The 17,260-nt window shown below is 39.5% G+C and overlaps 1 protein-coding gene across 2 annotated transcripts in view; it reads left to right on the plus strand.

Annotated features, from left to right (window-relative positions):
* LOC124803047 (programmed cell death protein 6) overlaps nt 1-17,260 on the plus strand; it is a 59,852-nt gene that overhangs the window by 41,521 nt on the left and 1,071 nt on the right. For both annotated transcript variants that reach the window (XM_047264165.1, XM_047264164.1), the window contains exons 2-3: nt 3,587-3,693; nt 12,198-12,466. In XM_047264165.1, the coding sequence (XP_047120121.1) occupies nt 3,587-3,693; nt 12,198-12,466 (376 nt within the window). The remainder of the gene's footprint in view (nt 1-3,586; nt 3,694-12,197; nt 12,467-17,260) is intronic.

Genomic DNA, 17,260 nt, shown 5'->3' on the forward strand with positions numbered 1-17,260 from the left:
TTTTCCAGGGGCTTTCCAATTGTGAGTAGAATTAATTGCTTGGGTGACTTCATGTTGCAAAATTATCACTTCAGACATTTGTGGTATCATCTTGTACGTATCTGTTTCTGCTTGTATCCACCGTGCATGCCTGTTATGTTGTACAGGGTTTGACCATATGTTGCTCCACAAGTAAGTGTTCCTTGTCTGTTATGTTTGGTGGATTGTCTATTTTAATGTGTGTGTTATCTATTGTCTGGTAAAATTTCTTTTGGTTTGTGTTGAATGTTTGGTTTTGTTTCCTTTTATTTTCACTTTTGTTGTATCTTCTAAGTCGTTTGGCCAATGCTTGTAATTTCTGCTTCTTTTCATCTAATTGCTCTATCACTTCTTGTTGTGAGGTTTTACCTAACCTTTTTCTTTTTTTTTTCTGACATTTCATTTCTTATAAATTGTGTTAGCTGTCTGATGTCTTTTCTCAGTCTTCCTATTCTGATCTGTAGCCTGTGTTGCCATGCTGGTTTTGTGGGTTTCTTCTGTGTGTTGGTTGGTTCTGATCTCTGCCTAGTGTGTATATTTAGTGTAGTGAGTGCTCCTATATAAACCAGTAGTTGTAACTCTTCCATAGTTGTGTTTCATTTATTTTGTTGTGTATGATTGTGTTGATAGTTTTTATTGTTTCGACTTGTGGGTTATTTGGCGGTCTATGCAAGAATGGTCTAATGTCTGTATTTGTGTCTTTGTATTCTATATATGTCAGCTGAAATTTTTCTTCTATATCTAACATGTGTGTCACTTCGTGTTCTATTTGTGCTTGTTCTGGTGGCTGTCTTAATATTTCGTTTTCCTCTGATTGTTTAATTGATGCGTGTTGTTCTTTGTTTGTTTGCTCTGGGATGTTGAATGGTTTGATACATATCTCCATGCTAGTCTAATCATCCATGCCTCACCGTAGTTACAAGGCTACAATCCTGACAGATTGTAGGGAAAGGCTTTCTAACACTTAAATTCATGTTAGATGTTAAAATATCTCTGTTTCAGAAACACATTTCTTCCCATTGTCAGTCTACATTTGATATTTCTCTATTTTGGCTATCTCCACTTATTTTTGTGCTGAAATAGCAACACCAATTTTTTTCAGTGTCTCATTTCCTAATCTAATTCCCTCATCAAAACGTGATTTAATTAGGTTACCTCCCATTACCTTTATTTTACTGTTTCATTGTATAATCTCTCAAGACACTGTACAGTGCATGGATAGTAAATTGCACCAACATGATTGATTTTTGTTCCTGTTCCCTTCACATATTGTGCAAGGGGAAAAATGACTGTCTACATTCCTCTGCACATGCCTTAATATCTTACTTTCGTCTAATGTCCCTACACAAGATATACAATGACGGCAGTTGGTTGCACTGTCTTCGAATACAGGGTCTATAAGTATATTTAACAGAATTCCACAAGAACTGCATTGCTTTGCTTCCAAAGATTAGCATTAAAGTTCCTAGAGCATTTCTGTCACATTTTTATATTGCCACAGAAGAAACTGAGTAGCACCGTGGTGTAGTGGTTATGATACTCAACTGTTGCATGGACGGTTGTGAGTTCAAAACTCACCTGGACTGTACAATTTTAATTTCTATATTCAGTTAGAGTACATTCTACAAGTATCCATGAATGTCAAGAACCATTGTACTGGAATGTTCTGTTGTTGTATATATACTGCATGTGTTCTGGCCGGACACAGTTCACTCCACACTCTTGTATGTGCAAGTGCTGAATAAACCTTTGTTAAGTGAAGTTAGTGTTTGTCCTTAAGCTAATTACACCTTCTTCTACGTGACTGTAGTGTGTCCCTGATTTCATTCAATGCCTTTTGTCATGTCTACTTCATAAGGTCTCAAGTTGCTGGAACAGTATTTGAGAATTAGTCACACTAAGACCCATTTCAAATTACTTCTTAATATTGGCCATAAATACTTAAATACAATATGATATGCTCAAGATGTGCACCACTAATCTTGTACAGATAATACTAAGTTTTTCTCTTTGTTACACTCATTATCCTACATACTGTCTTCCGAGAAAATGCTGCCCCTGACAAAATTACAATATCACCAGAAAACCTCGAAATTTTTATTTCATCACTCTGCACTTTGGTTCCCATCCAAAATTCTCCTTGGTTTCCTTTACTGCTAGCTCATTATGCAGATTGAACATCATCAGAGACAGCCTAGAAACCTGTCTCACTTCCTTATCAAATACTGCATTCCCTTCATGTCCTTCAGTCGCTATAATTACAGTCCAGTTCTGTACATTGCAGAAAACGTATCACTCCCTGTATTTCATAGGTGCCACTTTCAGAATTTCAAAGTGTGTATTCCTGTCTGCATTGTCAAACTCTTTCTGTAAATCTACAAATTCTAGAAATGTAGGTTTGGCTTTTCTCAGTATACAAGTAATCAAATTAATGATATTAATATAATAGAGGGAAACATTCCACGTGGGAAAAATATATCTAAAAACACAGATGATGTGACTTACCGAACGTAAGCGCTGGCAGGTCGATAGACACACAAACATACACACAAAATTCAAGCTTTCGCAACAAACTGATGCCTCATCAGGAAAGAGGGAAGGAGAGGGAAAGACGAAAGGATGTGGGTTTTAAGGGAGAGGGTAAGGAGTCATTCCAATCCCGGGAGCGGAAAGACTTACCTTAGGGGAAAAAAAGGACGGGTATACACACACACGCACACACACACACACACACACAGACACACACACACACACACATATATATATATATATATATATATATATATATATATGTGTGGATGGATGTGTGTGTGTGCGAGTGTATACCCGTCCTTTTTTCCCCCTAAGGTAAGTCTTTCCGCTCCCGGGATTGGAATGACTCCTTACCCTCTCCCTTAAAACCCACATCCTTTCGTCTTTCCCTCTCCTTCCCTCTTTCCTGATGAGGCAACAGTTTGTTGCGAAAGCTTGAATTTTGTGTGTTTGTGTGTCTATTGACCTGCCAGCACTTTCGTTTGGTAAGTCACATCATCTTTGTTTTTTGATATATACAAGTAATCAGCTAGATTCATCTGGGAACATGGTGTATGTCCAATTCTTGTAATTTCTTCCTTTTTGAACTGATATATTTTTTAAATTAACGTAGTAGTGAGGTTAGCCCATTATGTTCTATAGGTAATTATTTTCATTAAGGAGCACTTAATATTGTATGAGTTTACAGAATTTTTTAATATAACCATATTAGTGTTTATTTTGAAATAAACTTGTAGATATGCTTTTGTTATTCCCGCTCATTTAATTGATGACTTTGGAACCATTATATCATTACTTGGCTCATTTAACAGTTACTGTGGAAAAATTTAGTATGCCACAAATAACATTTTAAAGCCGGTAGCACCTTGTTAGTGGAACATTTAAAAATTAACGAAACAGTTTATTATAAACATATTAAGCATTATGAAAATATTTATTTGGAAAAATTAACCTTCGCATATTTGTCAGTACTGTATCTTAACTATGTGGTGTAGATTGTGTACCAATAAAATATTACATTATATCTTTATTTCAGGGTGGACAAGGACCGCAGTGGATATATAACAGCTGATGAACTGCAAGTTGCCTTGTCTAATGGAACATGGACTCCATTCAATCCGGAAACTGTCCGGCTCATGATCGGTATGTTACATTTCAGGATTTGTTGAGTAGATTTAGCTGACACCCAATCTACGAAAATACCAGTCCAGTCTTTTGCCACACCTACTGCCAGCTCCTTGACATGTGAGTTATACCCGTCTAATACTAAAATTCATCAGATTCCAGGCAAATGTTATCCTATCAGGAGCAGGACTATCTGTAAAAGAAGTTGTATCATATACCACCTCAACTTTTGAACAACCATTTATGTGGATTTGAACTCCAAACAGCTCTTCACACAAATGAGCAGCCACCACCAAACGGTGGCCTAGAGCAGAGTTGACAACCCAGTGTGTAGATCAAAACATGCTCAACTTCAATTGCTGCTTCACAACTCTTGCTTCTTGATCCTCCCCCAGAAGATAAGCTTCTGTGAAAAATGTAGATGGAACTTGGCCTTACAACACAATCTTTGATCTGGCAATGCTCCTGCCCTTGATCTACACCAACCCCTGCTTCACATCCACTTCAACCACATTCCTACACCCCTACTGCACTCATTTATTCTCGCCCTCACAGTCTCCTCTCCTGCCCTATCTCCCCCTTCCAGTCCACTCCTCAATGTCATTGTGCACCACACACATACCCTTGCCTGTGCCAGAGCTAGCACCAACTTGACATGGTGCATACTCAACCATCAAGTTTTATAGTAAAGCTGTAATCACATAGCTGTGGCATTCAATATGCATTAGATGAGTATGTGCCAAGCAAGATCATAAGAGATGGAAAAGAGCCACTGTGGTACAACAACCGAGTTAGAAAACTGCTACGGAAGCAAAGAGAACTTCATAGCAAACATAAACGTAGCCAAAGCTTTGCAGGCAAACAAAAATTACACGAAGCGATGTGTAGTGTGAGGAGGGCTTTGCGAGAGGCATTCAACAAATTCGAAAGTAAAGTTCTATATACTGACATGGCAGAAAATCCTAAGAAATTTTGGTCTTATGTCAAAGTGGTAGGTGGATCAAAACAAAATGTCCAGACACTGTGACCAAAATGGTACTGAAACAGGATGACAGACTAAAGGCCGAAATACTAAATGTCTTTTTTCCAAAGCTGTTTCACAGAGGAAGACTGCACTGTAATTCCTTCTCTAGATTGTCGCACAATGACAAAATGGTAGATATCAAAATAGATGACAGAGGGGTAGAAAAACAATTAAAATCGATCAAAAGAGGAAAGGCCGCTGGACTTGATGGGATACCAGTTAGATTTTACACGGAGTACGCGAAGGAACTTGCCCCTCTTCTTGCAGCGGTGTACCGTAGGTCTCTGGAAGAGCTTAGCATTCCAAAAGATTGGAAAAGGGCACAGGTCATCCCCGTTTTCAAGAAGAGGCGTCGAACAGATGTGCAGAATTACAGACCTATATCATCGGTTGTAGAGTTTTGGAACACGTGTTATGTTGGAGACTTTCCTGGAGACTAGAAATCTACTCTGTAGGAATCAGCATGGGTTTCGGAAAAGACGATCGTGTGAAACCCAGCTCGTGCTATTCGTCCACGAGACTCAGAGGGCCATAGACACAGGTTCCCAGGTAGATGCCATGTTTCTTGACTTTCACAACACGTTAGATACAGTTCCCCCAGTTGTTTAATGAACAAAGTAAGAGCATATGGACTATCAGACCAATTGTGTGATTGAATTGAAGAGTTCCTAGATAACAGAACACAACATGTCATTCTCAATGGAGAGAAGTCTTCCAAAGTAGAGTGATTTCAGGTGTGCCACGGGGAGTATTGTAGGACAGTCGCCGTTCACAAAAATAAATATATATAATTGAATCTCAATGTATACAAGTGTAATGTGCTGCAAATACATAGAAAGAAAGATCCTTTATCATTTGGCTACAATGTTGCAGGTCAGCAACTGAAAGCAGTTAATTCCATAAATTATCTGGGAGTAGGTATTAGGAGTGATTTAAAATGGAATGACCATGTAAAATTTATAGTCAGTGAAGCAGATGCCAGACTGAGATTCATTGGAAGAATCCTAAGGAAATGCAGTTCGGAAAAAAGGAAGTAGGTTATAGTACACTTGTTCGCCTACTGCTTGAATACTGCTCACCGGTGTGGGATCCATACCTGATAGGGGTGATGGAAGAGATAGAGGAGATCCAACAGAGAGCAGCGCGCTTCGTTACAGGATCATTTAGTAATTGCGAAAGCGTTACGGAGATGATAAACTCCAGTGGAAGACTCTGCAAGAGAGACGCTCAGTACGGGCTTTTGTTGAAGTTTAGAGAGCATACCTTCACCGGGGAGTCAAGCAGTATATTGCTCCCTCTTACGTATATCCCACAAAGAGACCATAAGGATAAAATCAGAGAGATTAGAGCCCACACAGAGGCATACCGACAATCTCTGTTTCCACGAGCAATACGAGACTGGACTAGAAGGGAGAACCAATAGAGGTACTCAAGGTACCCTCCGCCACACACAGTCAGGTGGCTTGCGCAGTATAGATGTAGATTCAATGTACAACAAGCTGACTTTATCTCCACCATGCTGCTGAATGCTCAGAAACGACCTGGTTTGTGCGTAGGGATATGTGCCTCAACATTGTATATGTGACCGCAGCATGCTCCAGGGGCAGTTGTTTGCTGTATCTGGCTTGCAAATCATGCCATTTGTTTCTGAATTGGACGGATGTAGAATTCATACGTTAGCCATGTTAAAACACACACATCCTCCAGTGTCCACATGCTAGTCTTTTTGTTCTGTCTGTAGTATATATAAATAAAAACTTCAATATTCATGAACATGATATGAGGCAAAAAGCAAAGTTCCATGTCCAGCCAGTAAGGACATCAGCTTATGAAAGTTCCAATACAAATAGTGTGACAAAAATTTGCAGTAGTCTTCCACATAAGATAAAAATAATTTGATCAGTCTCACTATATAGTAAAACCCTCAGGTCATTCTCGCTTTGTAACTGTTTCTATTCAGTAGCAGGATATTTAGGATGTGCAAAATATCTTACTCAAAGTAGTGCAGCCTCCCTTGTAAATAAACTCAATTGAAAGCGCACACACTCCTGAAAAAGAGCTACTTACATTTACATAACATCAAATATTGTAGAAAATATTTGTATTGAATCGATAATAAAGTTTAATAACCTATTAGAAAACAAGGAAGTGAGTAAAAAATCTTTGTTACAACAAGACGCAAATCAGCTACACATCGCACATTACTAATTGTAACTCAGCATTTTTTTTTTTAAATGCTATACGAACTTGTGTAATATGACTTTGTCTTCAATGTTACCATCTTCTGAATGCTTTAATCGCAGACGTGTTCATAGACATTCAGTTATCAAAATCATACCAAGAACAATGTGTGTTTGAAGAATCTTCAGTGTGTGTTTGCCATGAAACTGTACACTTTCATAACACAATAAAATTCAGAAATTTGTTACCCACTAATGACATTTCCTATCTTTTTTTAAAAACAAGATCATGCCAGTAAACGATGGGTTTTCGAGATGTACTCAATATGCTGGCACTTTGAAATGGCATTTATTCACAGGATGTAAGTTATAATTTAAAACCCATCGAATATATTCAACTGAAAGCCAATATGATGATTTCCAACTGTGTACTGAGAAGAGATTGATTGCATGTGACGTTCTTTCATCTCATTAGTGTATGTTCAAATGCACATTCAGCATATCTGTTGTGCACGATATTGCTTTACACATTCATAAAGACTTCTCAACATTGTTTTTCCATGCTGTGAAGTCAGGAATTTGGCACACTCAGTGTTGACTGCTGAATGCACAATGCACAATCTGTGTGACAATGGCTTCACTTTCAAGACATTAAAACTGAGCACCAGAGTGGAATATGAACCTGAGACCTTTGTCTTTCACAGGCCAGTGCTCTGCTGACAAAATTGTCCAAGCATAATCCACATCCCACTCTTGCAACCCTAATCCACCAGTATCTCTCTCTGAATTTGATAGATTGGGACTGTTTCTCCAGTACATCATATACACTTTGTAACCTTCACAGGCTCAACCTCAACCTCTGCCATTCCTTTACTGCCCTGCCAGTTCTTTTCTGCTCCGTTGCCCCTCCCCCCCCCCCCCCCCCCCCTCCGCCTCCCCTTTCCATAAAAGACTGCCCTGGTTTCAGTGAAATAATATAACAGTTTCATTTAGACTATTTGCAACAAATTGTATCAAAGTTGGATATTTCTGAATGGAATAATACATCAAATTGAAAGTAATTTTTAAAAAAAAAAAAACCTCAATATGTGCACCTTAAGTTACACAGCACACATCCATCGTAAATGCAGTTCTTCCAATTCTTTGGTTAACATGTCCAGAGTAATAGACGCAATAACCTCTTCAATTGTGTCAACTCTATCAAATTATTGGATAGTGGCAGAACATAAGTAAAATCTTTTTTAAAGCCCCAAAAGGAAAAAAAAATCACATGGTTTGAGATCAGGTGAATGTAGAGGCCAATGGAAAAGAACTATCGTATCGACCATTGCAACAATCCAATAATCAGGGTATTCGATGTTCAACTATTCTCATAGAAAGAGATGCCAATGGGGAGGAGTTACATCTTGTCATCATACAAAGTTTTCAGGTTCGCCTTCTGACTGGGGAAAGAGCCATTCTTGCAACATATCCAGATAAGCCACTTCCATGATGGAAGCATCAGCAAAAAAGTGTGAACACTAGATATTGAAACACAGTGCAGAAAATGTTTAATTTGGGGGAATCTTCTATAATGTATGGGATCATTAGTACACTTCTGGAAATTGAAATAAGAACACCGTGAATTCATTGTCCCAGGAAGGGGAAACTTTATTGACACATTCCTGGGGTCAGATACATCACATGATCACACTGACAGAACCACAGGCACATACACAGGCAACAGAGCATGCACAATGTCGGCACTAGTACAGTGTATATCCACCTTTCGCAGCAATGCAGGCTGCTATTCTCCCATGGAGACGATCGTAGAGATGCTGGATGTAGTCCTGTGGAACAGCTTGCCATGCCATTTCCACCTGGCGCCTCAGTTGGACCAGCGTTCGTGCTGGACGTGCAGACCGCGTGAGACGACGCTTCATCCAGTCCCAAACATGCTCAATGGGGGACAGATCCGGAGATCTTGCTGGCCAGGGTAGTTGACTTACACCTTCTAGAGCACGTTGGGTGGCACGGGATACATGCGGACGTGCATTGTCCTGTTGGAACAGCAAGTTCCCTTGCCGGTCTAGGAATGGTAGAACGATGGGTTCGATGACGGTTTGGATGTACCGTGCACTATTCAGCGTCCCCTCGATGATCACCAGTGGTGTACGGCCAGTGTAGGAGATCGCTCCCCACACCATGATGCCGGGTGTTGGCCCTGTGTGCCTCGGTCGTATGCAGTCCTGATTGTGGCGCTCACCTGCACAGCGCCAAACACGCATACGACCATCATTGGCACCAAGGCAGAAGCGACTCTCATCGCTGAAGACTACACGTCTCCATTCGTCCCTCCATTCACGCCTGTCGCGACACCACTGGAGGCGGGCTGCACGATGTTGGGGCGTGAGCGGAAGACGGCCTAACGGTGTGCGGGACCGTAGCCCAGCTTCATGGAGACGGTTGCGAATGGCCCTCGCCGATACCCCAGGAGCAACAGTGTCCCTAATTTGCTGGGAAGTGGCGGTGCGGTCCCCTATGGCACTGCGTAGGGTCCTACGGTCTTGGCGTGCATCCGTGCGTCGCTGCGGTCCGGTTCCAGGTCGACGGGCACGTGCACCTTCCGCCGACCACTGGCGACAACATCGATGTACTGTGGAGACCTCACGCCCCACGTGTTGAGCAATTCGGCGGTACGTCCACCCGGCCTCCGGCATGCCCACTATACGCCCTCGCTCAAAGTCCGTCAACTGCACATACGGTTCACGTCCACGCTGTCGCGGCATGCTACCAGTGTTAAAGACTGCGATGGAGCTCCGTATGCCACGGCAAACTGGCTGACACTGACGGCGGCGGTGCACAAATGCTGCGCAGCTAGCGCCATTCGACGGCCAACACTGCGGTTCCTGGTGTGTCCGCTGTGCCGTGCGTGTGATCATTGCTTGTACAGCCCTTTCGCAGTGTCCGGAGCAAGTATGGTGGGTCTGACACACCGGTGTCAATGTGTTCTTTTTCCATTTCCAGGAGTGTATATTCTGACATGTGAATGTGAACAAATTGGTTATTTACCTTCCCACTTACATGAAAAGTTGTCTCATCACTGAACAACATGTGATCAAGAAAGTAATAGTCCCTCTGTAACACTTAACTTGCAGAGTTATAATGTAGATAAGTACATTACAGGCGCACAGAGCCACTTTCTCTAGCTGCTCCGCCTAGAAGATAAGATGCTCTGACATTGTCAACATCCTCTTCAGACGCTTTTGGTCACCCTCTTTTTCATTATCTGTTCCTTCTTGTATTTTTGGCCTGGCTCCCCCTCCCCTTTTTACCTTGGTTGCCCCATCTTATCACTCTGGTTGCTCTCCCATATTTGTCGTCTGTACTCCCTTCGCTCATTCTGTACATTTATACTGACATAGTCACAGCTAAAAACTAAACTAAACTCTGCCAAAACAGACCATGAAGGCCCGTACTGACCAGCCACCGTGTCATCCTCAGCCCACAGGCATCACTGGACGCAGACATGGAGGGGCACGTGGTCAGCACACTGCTCTCCCTGCTTTATGTCAGTCTGAGTCCAGAGCGGCTACTTCTCACTCAAGGAGCTCCTCAGTTTGCCTCACAAGGCCTGAGTGCACCCCACTTACCAACAGTGCTCGGCAGACTGGACAGTCCCCCATCCAAGTGCTAGCTCAGCCCGGCAGCGCTTAACTTCAGTGATCTAACGGGAACCAATGTTACCATTGTGGCAAGGCCGTTGGAATAGTAACAGCTACTCATTTACTAATAAGACGTTTGCTTCTATAAGTATATGAAACAACGTATTTAAAAAATCCTGAGCAGAAATAATTATAAAAAGTGCTTGCATTTGTGTGCCAATTGTCTAATGTTGATTTATTGACAAAAGGAAGTAATGTGGAGTAATGGATGTCCCACTGATATGTGGCTCTGGGAGAAGTTGTATAAAAATTTTAATAAGAGAGGATATGAAACCAAATTTGTACGCAGCATACTTTTATGGCTGAGAAATAAAGGTACATTAAAAGATGTGCTGTAAGTGTCTTGCCAACGCCCCCCCCCCCCCCCCCCCCCCAGTACACTTCACTGGTGACAGTACCGCCATAAAACATTGGGCAGATGATATGTTGCTATGATAATGCACAAAACACTGTTAATAGTAATCCATGCTGTAGTGAGTTAAGAGACCCACACACAGCCATCGAAACCTCATTGTTGTCACATAGCACAGTTGCTGCCACATCGATAAATTACCTGAGAACATCTGCTGTGAAATCATATACTCCGGAAGCAATGTTCATGAAAATGCAACACTGTGTTGAACTTTGTATGCAGATGGGGGATGGCCGTTTCTGGCATGTAATGTTCTGTTATTTCTCAACCATAAAGGTATGTTTTGTACAAATTTGGTTTCATATCCCCTTTTATTAATTTTTTATAATACTTTTCCTGGGGCAACTAGCTAATGGGACTCCCATTAGTTGTAAGAATTTGTAACTACACTGTGTTAACAGTGTTGGTACCAGTATGTGTTGTCTATTTTGCTCAGTTCAAGTGGACAATTTTGAACTGTTGATAAACAATTGTATTGCACTACTAAAGGCAAAGTAAGTGTTGTGAGGTTTATTGTATTCTGGTTGTTTGTATCCAGGATGTATCAGTTGTTACAGTAGCCATGCCACATAAAATTAATGTTCAGCAGATATATTTGATTATTTTTTATGTGGCATTTCAGTAAGACCTTGTGTTTTGGAATAGTTTTAGTGATACAGATCTATTATGATGTAATTTTTAATAAGTAAAATCTCAGCTTTCCCAGAATATTTCTGTCATTTGTCAATGCATGAAGGGTCCATAAGGAATCTAGTATGAAAACAGGGCTTCTATTGGTGTCGTGTAGTAGATTGTTTAGAAAAACAATTTGCTAACTGTAGTTCATTTTTTGATGAATGAAAATTTGTAATTTCACCAAGCATTGAAGCATGCTGGAGATTTTGAAAGAAAGATAAGATTTTTATAAAAATAAATTTTCCACAGAAAGTTTCATGTAGACAGGCTAGAGCTGTCTTGAAGTTGATAGAACCCGTCCTGTATGTTAGAATCTAACTGATCTCTGTAACTGTTTACCTGTATTTGCAAAGGAATTCATTATCCAAATTATTCATTCCACTGTCCATTTGATCTTTTATAGCTTCAGTGGTTGATCTTATTTATTTAATTATTTTTCATTTGTTTTGCTGAACCTGGTATTTTTAACTTTCAGCATTTCTTGTTGATATACAAATATTAATGTGCATTGTTATTTCCAAACACAGGTATGTTCGACAAATCGAACAGAGGTACAGTCAGCTTTGAGGATTTTGGAGCATTGTGGAAGTATGTCACAGACTGGCAGAACTGCTTTCGTTCATTTGACAGAGACAATTCCGGCAATATTGACAGGAATGAACTTAAGACTGCATTGACCTCATTTGGTTACCGCCTTTCTGACAATATAGTATCTTTGTTGATGCAGAAATATGATCGAGGAGGCCGTGGTGTTATTTACTTTGACGATTTCATTCAGTGTTGTGTAACACTTTATGTAAGTATCATTTAATAATCTGCAGTTCCATTTATTTTGCATGTACTTACTAAAATTTTTGATAGCTGTCTAAATTTGGAGCAAATATTTTGTGCCATTATTAACTCCCATGAAGAAAAAAAGTATTTCAATTATTATTATTTCTTAATAATTTATTTCACATGGAGAAATTGTACATCTTTCAAAGAATTGGGAAAGACTGAACAACAGTAAAACAGCAACTGACTGACAAATTTCAGAAAGATCATGTGATTCTCAATTGGACATAATGTTAAGATTCCAAGTGATTTATTCTTCTTTCAATTAATAACCACAACTGACAGTTACATATACACAACATAAAGACCAACTTCTGCAGAGTCCTGTCAGTCCACTGGCATTTCATCAAGAGAAATACAAATGCCTGAAACCAAGAGGGACTTACTACCTCAATGATATTCCACTAGAACTCATACAAAGTGGGAACCCAAACAGTACAAGCCAGCATAAATAATGCCACAGTAGTCATTATAATTATGAAAGTTTATCTCAGAATCTGTGGCTATTATTGTAGCATTGTTCTGCCCTCCATCTCAGGCAAAATCTTTTCTGCTTTTAATTCTACAGGACAGGCTACAGATTGTTCCAAAGAAAATATTCCTTGAATCTTCATTTCTCTTTAGCTCCTTCAGAATTGCAGGTTGTATAATTTGTATCAAACAGCTGCAAGAGAAACATAGATTGCAACATAGACCTCTGTGCATAGTGTTCTGTAACCTGGAAAGGAACATGGACACCTTAAGTTGAAAAGTTATTCTAATGTTTTTGGAATGACACGAGACAGTGTGGTACTGAGCTGCAAGACTCACATGTCTCTCGCAGTTGACTTACATATTGTGTGCAGCCGATTCTCTTCTCTGGGTAGTCAGCTGTGTCGATCTCCCAAAAGCTTATTCTCTGAAGACTATAGCGGATTACAGGAATTTATTAAGTTACTTCTCTATTCTTGAAATAATTTGTGTACTCGTTGACCGCTTTCAGTTCATTCTTGGTATATTTTCATCTCTCAACACAAAGCAACATTTACTCCTTTTCGCATAAGCAATTAGACTCTGGTAAGCCAACTGGTGTCTTTAAACGTCAGACTCGATAAAACACAAGTTCAGTATCATAGTAACAATCCAATAATTTATGGACACCACATGCATCCTGCCTCATGCAGAGCTAAGACGTGAAGTAAGATAAAAGTCTTTAGTCTCAAGCAAGTCCAATACATGAATGTGCATAGAAATTTATATTCAATTGTTCATTAGTCTTTTTTGCAATCAACACAGACACTAACACACCAAAGAATACTACATAATTATTCCTTGGATTTTCATCATCTCTTCTGTGGCGCTGGCAGCAAACACTTGTCGTCGTCAGTCTCTCACCCTCTTACAGTCTTCTAATAACAAACTTCCGACCTGCACATAGAAACAGGTGGATTGGTAGAAGCGTTCTCACTCTCCCACACTCGTACCTAAAATATCGAGTGTTCGAGACAGTGGAAGGCCGAGTGTACCTAGAATTTACACTGAAATTCTTGAGGCACTACACTATATGGGTGGTTTTAAGACACTGTAGATGCAAAACAAATTTTATAGAACTGATCAAAGAACTCCATTGCGGTGTGTTGGTCAGGGAAGGACCCTACCAAAGTGACATCTCTGCAAAATACAAAATTACAGTGGTCTTAAACAGTGCTGTGTACTTTTACCCTCAGCCTCTGCTAGTTGCCTGCTTTACTCCACATGATATTGTCCCCAACCCACAGTAGTGTGAAAATTAGATACAATTTTGTTGGAAGACTATTAAATGAAGCCAGACTTCCTTAGCAAGATTATCCAATGAGAGATGCAATACACAGATCACAGTACTTATCCAGTGCATACATCTGGAAAGCTGCCATCATGTCAGCATCGTATAATTAATCTAGGGAAACATCACAAACATTCCAAAAGAGAATGCACTTCATTTTACACTGATCAGTGTGGCACACTGGACTTCTAAGCAGTAAGATGACAGTTCAATTATCTCTTCGGCTTTACAGATTTAGCTTTTCAGTGATTTCTCTAAAACACTTGACGTAAATGCTGGGGTGGCACCTTTGAAAAGGATGTGGCTGATCTCCCCCCGTAATCTTCGTTGCTTCCTTCCTTGTAACATTTGACATCATATCGAAATAGTGGCTAATTGGCATTGCCTTTAAGAACTACACAATAAAAATGTCTGATGGCTGGCTGATTTTCTTTATTTGCACTTGTGTTATTGTAATTTAAGCCATCAATGACTAGCAGAAATTCACAGTTGTTAGTGTTTCTTGATGGATTTCACCATCAGCAGAACAAATATTTGATTAGTCTTTCTCTGAATATGTAAAGGCATTGGCGCATAAGTGAATGTTCTCATAAACTAAATCAGAGAATACTAGGAAATGAATGCTGCACTCTATGCCAAGCAGTAAATCTCATCACCTAGACATCTGTGATTCGAGCTTATGCATTGGATCCTGCACAGTGGCTCTTTCAACCCCAAGCCACTGGTAAACAGTCAGCAATAGTTTAATTGATTGTTCACCATCATATGTGTTGGCTGTTTTTAGTAGCAATATGAGGGAGATGAAAAAGCAGTTGACAAGTTATGTAATGTCTTTTTCTGCATTAAATGTCGGTTTAGTATTATCGAGGGTGAATTTCGACATATATATGGCACAGAAGTAAGAGTGCAGTGATAACACTAAAGACCAATGGCCTGATGCATGTTGCTCACTTTATGTTCATATGTTTTACCTTGTGAAACTGTTTCAATAGCTTGACAACAAAAGAATGTTTGTCTCACAAGTAGTTCATGCAAATAAATTAATCGCAGTAATACCAAGTTAGTCTCAGAGTTAGCACAGCCTCCTAATTGAGTGAGTGTGAGCTATCAGCTTAATTACCTGTATTGTCTAAGGTGGTGCAGTGGTTAATACACTCATCTGAAAGGAGGAATTGATTTCATATCATCTTCTGCTCATCTTCATAAAAGTTCCCTTTGGTTTCAGTATACAAGTTAAAGCAACTGCTTGAATCATTCTTTTGAAAGACAATAATTTTCCAATGTGCTTATGCTTCGTCCCTTAATGACATTTTCATCGCTTTTATTTTTTCTTTCTTTCTTTCTTTCTTTCTTTCTTTCTTTCTTTCATTCATTACTAACATTGCTGAAGTAGTGTCACTTTGTAGAGGCTGCATTTAACAGCTGTAGGCAAAAATATCATGAGTTGGGAACAACTGCTGTAAGAATGTAATTTCCTGTGTTATTATGGAATTTAGTGTTTGTTGTTATTCAGTAAATGCCTCAACTTGTGCAGTATCAGATACTTTTTACTATGCTATCTAGATACGTAATCTTTCGCTTCATGAATTTACATTTTTTCATTTCTTTTCTTTTTCTTTCATTTTTCAAATCTGTTTTTAAACTGTAGTTTGATTTAAACCTTTCCCTTTCAGCTCAGTTGCCTTCCTGTCCTTCGTTACTGCTCCTATGCTTTGTCATGTGCTGTCCCCCTTTGCTTTTGCTGTGAAATTAAATATCTGCTTCTCCTCTCATTGCTATTTCAAATTTCTGTGATTTAGTATCTTTGGGTTACAATGGAATTGTCACATGCTGATAAGGAACAGTAGACTGACAGTATTCTCTCATTGTATACTTCGTGATGGTGCATCTTACTTGCAGTAAATGCAAGATATCCCCTTAACACATAGAGAACCCAGTAGTATCTAATTACTAAGTAAGTGGTAGTGTGTTATAAGCTGTCATAATGGTTAAAAGACTTAAACTTGTTGGGAGGAGACAAGATGTTATTGCTTTACAGTTTGAGCCTTTATCAAGTATGCATGAGAGCAGTGGAAATAGCTGTTAAGATCATAACAGTTCTGTACCACTCTTGCATATTGTGGGGTGGTGGGATTACCATGTTGAATAAATTTAGTTAACTGGTATTTGTGGAAGATGTAAAAATTCTGCTGCCTATATAGTAAATCATGTGTAGGGCTGTGTGAATGAATGAGACATCATTGTACATATCTAACCCTGTAGAAAATATTATTGCTTTGAATGAGACATCATTGTACATATCTAACCCTGTAGAAAATATTATTGCTTAATCCATATGAAAATGGAATAACATAATAATGGTGCAAAGAGCCCCCTGATGTGCTGTGTACAGTGGCTAGTGGATTCTGAGTGTTGTCACAGCATACATTCCCATATTGAAGAAACTAACTGCTGCAAATTGATAATTAGTTCTAGTTTTATCACAATTAAGAAAAATGTGGTTTAAAAACTGCCAGGTAATAAATTCCTTGAATTTTAGCTGGTTGGTATGCAACAATAAATAACACTTTTAAAAAGTTGCAACAGGGCTCGTACCATTTGCTCTGAGGCTCGTTTTCTGGAACTGTATTTAAATGAGGTCTGTTATCCCCTCAGCGTACCATTTTTGTCATCCATCTTACTGTTACAATATTTTTGTAATCACACAGATGACACCCATTCTAAGTTTTTTCATTGACAAGACCTTGTCCTATTGTTGCTTAGTTTTTAATGTTTTGGGTATATTAAATGCAAAATGTGTCGAAGGCACCTTCTTTTACCTACTTCTGTTCTGGCATATGGAAAACTTTTATCATCCAGAGCATAGTGCTTGAGAGATGACTAATGTCTTATATCAAGTCACTTTACACAGAGCTAAGCATTCTACAGTAGTGTGCCACCAGAAAATTTTGTATG

Source organism: Schistocerca piceifrons, chromosome 6, assembly GCF_021461385.2.
Source record: "Schistocerca piceifrons isolate TAMUIC-IGC-003096 chromosome 6, iqSchPice1.1, whole genome shotgun sequence".
Classification (NCBI taxonomy): Eukaryota; Metazoa; Arthropoda; class Insecta; order Orthoptera; family Acrididae; genus Schistocerca; species Schistocerca piceifrons.